At 63.3% G+C, this 9,417-nt stretch overlaps 1 protein-coding gene across 1 annotated transcript; it reads right to left on the bottom strand.

Annotated features, from left to right (window-relative positions):
- Positions 1–5,580: 5,580 nt before the first annotated feature.
- On the bottom strand, positions 5,581–7,749 carry LOC119631197 (uncharacterized 50 kDa protein in type I retrotransposable element R1DM). The gene has a single exon (XM_062677103.1). The coding sequence runs from the start codon at positions 7,747–7,749 to the stop codon at positions 5,581–5,583; it is 2,169 nt and encodes a 722-aa protein (XP_062533087.1).
- Positions 7,750–9,417: the final 1,668 nt, after the last annotated feature.

Below are 9,417 nucleotides of genomic sequence, written 5' to 3' on the forward strand. Positions count from 1 at the left end.
CCGCCAAGCGGCGAGACCACGCCTCCAGCACGGACCGCCGAGATTGGAGCCTCCGCGCTCGAACTACTCCTTCGCCGGGGCGCCCTTCCCCCCTAGAGCGGAGGTCGCTACGCCACTTGTAATCGGCAGCGAGCGCCTCCGCCTCCAGGTCCCAGGGTGGCGCCCCGGCGAGCAAGCACGCCGCCTCGAAGGAGACGGTGCGGTATCCTCGGATCGCCCTGACCGCGATCGCGCGCTGCGGACGTCGCAGCGCCGCGACGTTCTCGCGGGTCAGGGCGTGGCACCATACGGGAGCCCCGTATAGTGCCATCGACCGCACCACCCCCATGTAGAGGCGGCGCGCCACCTGATCGGGACCCCCGACGTTTGGAAGCAGCCGGCTCAGAGAGCCGGCCGTCGCCATCAGTCGAGGGCCCAACTTCTCAAAGTGAGCGCGGAAGTTCCACCGACCATCCAGTTCGAGGCCGAGGTACCGAAGACCGGTCACCCCGACCCCGACGCGGACGCCTCCGATCACGAGGTGGGCACCCAGAGGCGGCGCTCGTCCCGGCCCGTGAAACATCAGGGCCTGGGTTTTGTCGAGCGCCACCTCGAGCCCCAACCGTCGGATCCTAGTGACGACGTGTGCCACGCCTGCGCACGCCAGACGGGCAGACTCCCGGTAGTCCCTCCCCGGAGCCACGACCAACGTGTCGTCGGCGTAACATATTACGCTCAGCCCGGGGAGGGGACCCCGAATGACGCCCCGCAGGACCCAGTCGTAGCCGATGTTCCACAGCAGGGGGCCCAGGACAGACCCCTGCGGAACACCGCGCTCGACGGGGAAGCGGAACATCGCCCCACCGTGTCCGATGCACTGGATCGACCTGCCCTCGAGGTAGGAGCCGATCAGTCGGCGGAGGTATGCGGGGACGCCGTGATACTCCAGCGCCCCCGCGATCACCGACCAGGGCAGGGTGTTGAAGGCGCTCCTTACATCTAAGGATAACGCCATCGCCACCCCGCCCCGGGATACGGCTTCGTCGGAGAGGGCCCGCACGCGCAGAATTGCGTCGATAGTCGAGCGGCCCTCTCTGAAGCCGTATTGCTCCGCCGAAAGATCGGGACCCGTCTCGGTCAGGTGCCGGACGATGCGGGCCGCGACGATCCTCTCGAGCATCTTGCCCGCTTCGTCCAGCAACACGATGGGGCGATAGCCCGCGGGTGAGTCCGCGGGGCGCCCGTCCTTCCGCAGAAGGACCAGTCTGCCCGTCTTCCATTTCGACGGGAACCGTCCCGACTCGAGGCACGCTTCGAAAAGCCCCCCGAGCCGGTCCCCTAGGGCCTCGAAGGCCAAGCTCCAGACCCGGCCGTGAACGCCGTCAGGGCCGGGGGCCGCGTCCTTCGCTCTCATTCTGGACACGGCCGCATGGATCTCCGCCCCCGTGATAGGGGGAGGGGGCTCCTCGGCAGCAGGAACGCTGGGGCGACGCGGAGGCGTGCCCCACGTGGCGTCCATCTGGGGGGGCTCAAAGTCCCCCCCCGCTGCCGGCGGGAACAGTGCCGCAACAATTTCCCGCAGCTGCCGAGGCTGGAGCCGCTCGGTCACCGGGAGCGCCCACGGCTGCAGTTTTCTGCGAACCATCTTGTATGGGCGCCCCCAGGGATCTTCGTCGAGCGACTCCAGGAGAGTCTTCATGCTCTGCTTCTTGGCCTCGCCGATGGCCAGCTGCAGCGCCGTCTGTTTTTGACGACAGTCAGCGTGCAGCCGGGCCGCCGTCTCCGCGAACGTAGCGTCGCGACGACGGCGGCGGCGGTGGCGTGCGCTCCGGCGGCGCGCCCTCACGCACTCCTCACGGAGTCTCGCGATCTCGGGCGACCACCAGAACGCACCCCCACGTGGTGCTCGGGGGCCGACCCGGGGCATGGCGGCATCACAAATGTTTGCCATGGTGCCCCGGAACCAGTCGACCTCCGCATCCACGTCCGCGAGCCGCGCGGGTTTTGGCGCCCACGCAGCAACAGCGGCCGCCTCCATCAGCAACTCCTTGTTCATCCGTTTCAAGGCCCACCTGGGGAACGAACGGGGCGCACCTTGCGGGAGCTCCTCCTCGCCGCGGGCGCCTTTTTTTTTTTTTTTTTTCGGGGGGAAATCCTCATGGACTACCTTCGCCTAGGGAAAAGCGAAGGGGCGTGCCGGACTCCTACCGGCTAAAACCACCCCGGTGTCCACCCACACGTGCGCGCAGGGCCGCGGGAATCCAAAATTCTTCCGCAGCCCCACACCAGTGCTGGCCCGGTCTATCCAGGCCTCGTCTCCTGCACGGAGTAGTGAGGCGTTCAGCTACTCCGTGCATCGCCTCAGAGGCACGCGCCGACACCCGCATGCGCCTCCGTCTCAGGTCCATCGAATAGGGGGCGAGGGCTTTCCCAAGTCCCTCGCCCCTGGACCCATTCATGGGGGGCGGAAAAGGGCATTGTCCGCCCTTGTTCTGCGCCCGGTGCGCCTTCTGCGGCCGGGAAAGGGAGTCGAGATCTCCCTCTCCCGTTCTGCAGTTTCCTTCTGCGACATCACGTCCTCGCAGAAGGACACCACCGCGTCCCACGACTCTGCGCTGCCGACCATCCTCCGCACTACGGCCGGCAGCGACAGATCGCTTCCTACTTCATTTGTGAGGACACGGCGCTGCTCCTCCCAAGCTACACACTCGGCGAGCGTGTGTTGCGCCGTGTCCTCCCCGCAGTGGACGCAGTGGTGGCACCGAGCGTCCGGCTCCCTGTCTATGCGGCACAGGTACTTGCCGAAGCAACCGTGCCCCGACAGCACCTGTGTCACCCTAAACGACAGGGATCCGTGCCTTCTCCCGAGCCAGTCGTCGAGTACTGGCCGGATCGCCTCGACGGTTGCGAGGCCGGCGGTAGGGCGCAGAAGCCTTTGCCGCCATTCCTCCACCAAGGCCAGACGGAGCTCCTCTCGGCGCAGCGCGATCTGCCGCTGCACCAGCCTCGAGCCCCGTGCCCGCTCTTCCTCGCGCCATCGATATAATGACGCGAGTACTTTCGCCTCTAGGTCCCAGGGCGGGGATCCGGCCAGGACGCAAGCCGCCTCGTAGGAAATCGTGCGGTACCCGCGGATGACTCTGACGGCCATCACCCTCTGCGGCTTACGCAGAATGGCGAGTGTGCTGGCCGTCATGTCCATCGCCCACACAGGGGCCCCATACAGGGCCATGGACCGCACGATTCCCACGTACAACCGCCTACAGGCGGCGCTCGGGCCCCCCAAATTGGGAAGCAACGTTGAAAGCGCGCCCGCTGCACCCATCAGCTTGGGCACCAGCCGCCGGAAGTGGGGCCCGAATTCCCATCGGCTGTCGAGCACCAATCCCAGATACTTCATGGTGGACTCGACAGCTATCCGGGTCCCACTTACCACGATGTGTGATCCCGGCGCCGGCGCACGTCGGGGGCCATGAAACACCATAGCCTCCGACTTGTTTAGGGCCACCTCCAGGCCCAGGCGCCGGATGCGGTTCACCACCAGTGACACCGCAGCCGCGGCTATCAACGTCGCTTCCCTGTGCGAGCTCCCCCGGGCAGTGACAAGCGTGTCGTCCGCATAACACGTCAAGTTGGCGCCCGACGGGAGCTCGCCTCTCAGCACCCAGTCGTAGCCGATGTTCCACAGGAGCGGTCCCAAGACCGATCCCTGTGGAACACCGCACGACATGAGGTGCCGACCGGCACCGTCACGTCCCCGATAAGTGACGCATCTACCCTCCAGATAAGCCCCTACCGTGCGGCGGAGGTAGGGAGGCACGCGATGGTATTTCAGAGCCTCCCGAATACAACTCCAGGGTAGGGTGTTGAAAGCGTTGGAGATGTCTAAAGACACCGCCAGTACCACCCCACCCCGGGACACCGTCTCCTCCGCCAGGGCCCTCACGCGCATGATGGCGTCTATGGTGGAGCGCCCCCGACGAAAACCAAATTGGTTGTCATCCAGGTCCGGCCCCTCCCTGCACAAGTGGCTGACGAGGCGATCTGCGATAATGCGCTCAAAAAGTTTGCCCGCCTCATCGAGCAGCACTATGGGCCGATACGCGGACGGCGAGTCCGCGGGGCGCCCCTCCTTCCTGAGCAGGACCAGCTTCCCCTCCTTCCATACACTAGGAAACTGACCCTGCTCGAGACATGCCGTAAAGAGCCCCCTCAGCTGGGGCTCTAGCTCCTTCAGAGCCAGGACGAGTGCTCGACCAGGAACTCCGTCGGGTCCCGGGGCCGTGTTCTTAGACCGGAGTCGCGACACGGCCGCTCTCATTTCTGCTTGCGTCACCTCGGGGACATCGGTGCTTTCCTCTTCTCGAGAGTCTGTGGCTGAGGGTGAAGCCATCGCCGGGGAAACGTATTCCGCTCGCTCAGGGAAGAGGGCCGATACAACCGCTTCTAGCAACTGGGGTTGCATGCTTTGCGCCAGTGGAGGCGCCCAGGCACGCAACTTGCCCCGTACCCAACGGTAGGGGCGCCCCCACGGATCCCGATCTAGGGACCCCAGCAGCTCCTCCCTGGCACGCGACTTAGAGTCGCCGATGGCCAGCCACAGAGTCTCCTTAGACGCGCGGTACGCCTCATACAGCGCGTCTTCCTCGACGGAATCCCGTCGACGTCGTCTCCGGTATCGCGTGTACCGGCGGCGAGCCGCGACGCACTCAACGCGCAGCCGCGCGATCTCGTCGGTCCACCAGTACACCTGGCGCCTTGCGGACTGTTGGTGGACACGGGGCATGGACGCGTCGCAGATCTGCGTCATCGCCCCTCGAAACCACAGCGCCACCGCTTCGACGTCGACGGGACTGTTCATTGTCGACTCCCAAATCCAGGACTGGACTAAGGCAGCTTCCTCGAGTAGCTCCTCGTCGATGCGCTTAAGTGCCCAGCGTGGGCCGTCGTTAATCGGGGCGGTTGGCTGGCGGCCGCTCGCGGTCTGGGCAGAGACGTCGAACCGGATATACCGATGGTCCGACAGCGTCTCCACCTCCACGGCGACACGCCAGTCGCGGACTCGGCTGGCGACAGAGGGGCTAGCAAACGAGACGTCCACTATCGAGCCGCCCCGCTGCCGCACGCACGTGTATTCCGAACCCCGATTCAGGACGACCAGACCAGTTGTCACCGCCCACTCTTCTAGCACCTCGCCCCGATGGTCAGTGACCGGAGATCCCCACGCCGATGATTTGGCGTTGAGATCCCCGAGCACCAGAACGGGACGAGGGTGATAGCGGCCTACGACGGCGCCCAACTCGACGAGGAACCCCTCAAAGTCGGCGAGACTCTTGTTGGGAGAAAAATACGCCCCTACAATGCCGATACCGTCCGAGACCGCAGCAACCCAGCCGCGGCCCCGAGACGGGTTGATCAGAGTCTGGCCGATAATGGCCACCAAGCCGTCAATGCTCCCCAGCCAGTTGTCACGGGCGGGGACAAAGTACGGTTCGGCGACCGCAGCCACGTGGATCGACCACTCTGCCATGCTCTGGAGTAAAATATCCTGAGCTCTGGCACAGTGATTGATATTGCCCTGGAGGAAATGGAATTGTGCCATTATTGACATTCCATTCCCTCGGCAACGGTCCTGGGCCGGGAGTCGGCTACGGAGCTACTAGCCTGCGGGGGTGGCGAGGTTTCCCCGGCAGGTTTTGAGTTCCTCTTCTTCTTCTTGGCCTTGCTGGCTGGTGCGCCACAGGCTCCTCCACCCAGCCTGTGTCCCGCTGGCTTCCCTGCAGCTGAACACAAGCTGCAGTTGAGCGCCGCGGAACACTGAGCCGCCTTGTGGCCGGGCTGACCGCAGCGATAACAAAGGTCACTGCGGTCAACTTCAGCGGTGCACTTTGCCCGGACGTGCCCCTTATCCAGGCACCGGAAACACCGCAAAGCCCGGGGCTGTAGAAGTTTCACCCTCGCTGCAACCCAGCCAACCAGCAATCTGCCGCTTAAGGCGATCTTTTTCGCCGACGCTACAGGGCACCGAACCCAGACCACGCCGAGTCCGGTGGCATCGGTGCGTATATCGCCGGCCCGCACCTTGTCCGATGGACACTCTCCACTTCGGGCAACGGCCGCTACCACCTCCTCAGAGGTCACGGAGTCATCCAGTCCAGCAATCCGCACCTCTGCGGTTTTCATTGGCCTGGAGACCCGGACGTCCTCGGGGCTGAGGACCTCCCTCATCTTGGCGGCCAGAGCGTCCGCCTTTTCGGCACTGCCACTCGTAGTACCAGCCACCTCGAACAACCGTGCACCCGTGGCAGCCTGCCTGTGGGTGACGGCCTGAAGACCAAGATCTGATAATTTGATCTTGGCCTTTGCTTCGGCGATGACCGACTGGTACGTTACGCCGCGCTCCGCAGCTCCGGGCTGTAGCGTGAGCGTCACAGCTTCGGAACGCGGAGCACGTATCTCCGGTCCTTTGCGACCGCCTTTGGCAGCCCGCCGCGCAGGCTGCGCAACCGCCTTTGCGGTTTGGCCGGGCGCATGCGTTGCTGCTGAGGCCGCCTTGGCGACCCTGCGTGCCTTCTTGCGGCCCACGACTGTAACCCAGGTCTCACCCTTAGACCCAGCAGTCGTGGGCTGATCGCTCGATGGGGCTCCCTCGACGGGCTTTTTGACACCCTCCGCGGGCTTCCCCTCCCTAGGCTTAGGTCTCGGCGGCTCCTCAGCCCTCCGCCGTGTATCGGCCGCTAGTGGCGGACGGAGGATTTCCGCAGGGAGGCGCCGAGAAATTGCCTCCATACGAGCATTGACCATGCTCCCGCACTGGAGCATACAGAGCCGGACAATGCGCTCGACCTCGTCGTCGGTATGAGTGCTTGTCGGTCTCGGTGCGGGAGCCGGGGTCACTACCGATGCGGCATCAGTGGACGTACGCCGCTGCTGCTGCTCGCTCAACGCAGTGACTCGTCGCCGGAGGTCCTCCATATCATTTCGGAGACGGCTGTTTTCCTCCTGCAACTTCGCAACCTCGTCAGAGGCCGTCCTGTTGAGGAGGATGCCAATCGCCTCCTTAATGTCCGCGGCAGCTTCTTTCAGACCGCGGGTAAACGTGCCCTTCAGGCTGCCGGATTTGGTGGCAACCTTCAGGACTAAGTCCACCCCGTCCAAGGCAAGCTGACTTAGGGCCACCGCAGATGGTTCCCCCCCTTCCGCCGCTAGAGTAGCGCGTCGCTCGCGTGCGCGTCGGGCCATTTCCGACACTTCGTCGGCCGCGACAGCTTTGCGCTGCTCTCTTCGGGCGGCGTTGATCTCCGCCTTTGAGCTCCCTAGCGAGGCACAGCTCTCGCCACCAGGGTCCTCGGTAGTGACCCCCATGTCACTATCTGCTTTGCTGGCAGCCGGAGTATTGGAGCACACGAACCTACCCTGTGCGTTCCTCCGCGGCCGTGAAGCACTCACTCCTCTCGAAGCCTGCCGACCTCTCCTCGTGGTCGGTAATTTCTTGGGGGGCAGCAAGCCTTCCTCATCTGAGGACAGATCCACCGACCCATCTCCCACTGGAGCATTGTCGCGTGAGCGTTTTCTAACGGAAGACGACCCACGCGGTCCTCCGTCAATATTTTCAAAATAACTGCTTCCAGTAATATTATCAGCAACAGGGGCCTGGTCGCCTACTCCTGCGCGTCCATCGGTAACCAATTTATCACTCGCAGGCCCGGGTACCTGCGAGCGCCGGGCGTCAGCCGGGTCGCATGACAAATCTCTCTCATAGTTAGCCATTTTCATATTAAAGAAGTGGGTGGTACGCACATAACTTCCCCAAGGCGATGTGGCCGCTCTTTTTGGGAGGGTGTTTGATCCTCCCGAGGCCCGCAGATGCCTCCGGTGCAGGATATACCGCCCGCTGGTCGGTATCTACAAGCAATTTTTTTTTTTTTTTTTTTTTTTTTTTTTTTTTTTTTTTTTTTTTTTTTTTTTTTTTTTTTTTTTTTTTTTTTTTTTTTTTTTTTTTTTTTTATATATATATATATATGAACTAGCTAAACTAAACGAAACTAAACTAACTTAAACTAGCCACCACCCGGCACCGTGGTTTAATCACCTCGCCACGGATGCCCCTAGGCCGCAGGTTGAGGAGCAACCCACGGTCTTCTCCACCTCGATCACCGCGACGTACACGTAGCGGAGACCCCTAGGCCACGAACTGTAAAACAGCCCGTGGTCTACCCCTCCTTGCTCCCTAGTCGTGTACTCTGCAGCTGCAGAGCGCAGATAGAGAGCCCTCGGGAGCGACTCCTCCGCCCCGGCAGAAATTCGCCGTGGGCAACAATCTCCTCTTTCTCACCCCTCACGAGGAGATTGTTGCCCACGCCCAGGGTGCACCGGCCCAGCGCCTGCTCGTCCTCTCAAGAAAACAAAAGGACCAGCAGCCACTGAACACTCGGGGAGGTTTTCTGCCACCCCAAACCTTTTTTTTTTTTTTTTTTTTTTTTCGGGTAGAGGGCCGAACCTCCTACGAGGTCCCCGCGCAAAAGGGGCGCGCGGGGTATGTGAGACTCAACGATCTGCATGGTGTTGTGAGCAGACCGCGGGCCCAAGGATTTTAGAGCCCACCCACTAAACGACTCCTCTGCACTCTTACACCCGACGTCCGATCCCCTCCGAGGTCAGAACCCGGATGAGGTAGGGGGGCTACCGCGGTCAACACTACAACCAGACGGCGCGGCTCACCCCAAGGACGCCCAGCCGACGGAGCCTTCGAGGCGAATCGAAGGCTCTGAAACGTCGGCCGTCTCGGTACGGCAGCCCGTCGGGCCGCCCAGACGGTGCCGCTGGTGTCCCGGAATACCCCGCTGGACCAGAACCAGCCTGCCGGGTCGGGACGCGATACACCGTCGACCGGTCGCTCTAATCACTCCACGGCAGCGCGCTAGAGTGCTGGTAGCGCGCCGCGCGGCCTCACCCCCTCAGGTCGCCCCTTGACCTTCACCGGGGGGAGGCCGCCACCTACAGGGGCCGGGACGTACGGGCGTATTCCCGCCTCCGGCCCCCGGCTCGACGGCGACGGATCGGTGCGGAAAGGGAAGAGCTCTCCCTCTCTCGCTCCGCCGCCTCCTTCTGCGATATGGTGGACTCGCAGAAGTCGAGCATCGCCTTCCAGGACGCGTCGCTGCCGAGCATCGTAGCCACGACGCGCGGCAGCGAGAGGTCCTCTCCAATGACCGCGACGAGGGCGGCGCGTTGCTCGTCGAATCCAGAGCAACGCGCCAGCGTGTGTTCCGCTGTGTCTTCCTCGTCGCGGTCCGCGCAGTGGTGGCACTGCGCCGTCGGTTCCCTTCCGGCTATCTTGTGTAAGTACCGGCCGAAACAACCATGGCCGGTAAGCATCTGCGTTAGCCGGAAGGTGAGGCATCCGCGGTCGCGGCCCACCCAGTCCGCGAGAACCGG

This window comes from Bombyx mori, chromosome 4 (genome assembly GCF_030269925.1).
Source record: "Bombyx mori chromosome 4, ASM3026992v2".
Taxonomy (NCBI): domain Eukaryota; kingdom Metazoa; phylum Arthropoda; class Insecta; order Lepidoptera; family Bombycidae; genus Bombyx; species Bombyx mori.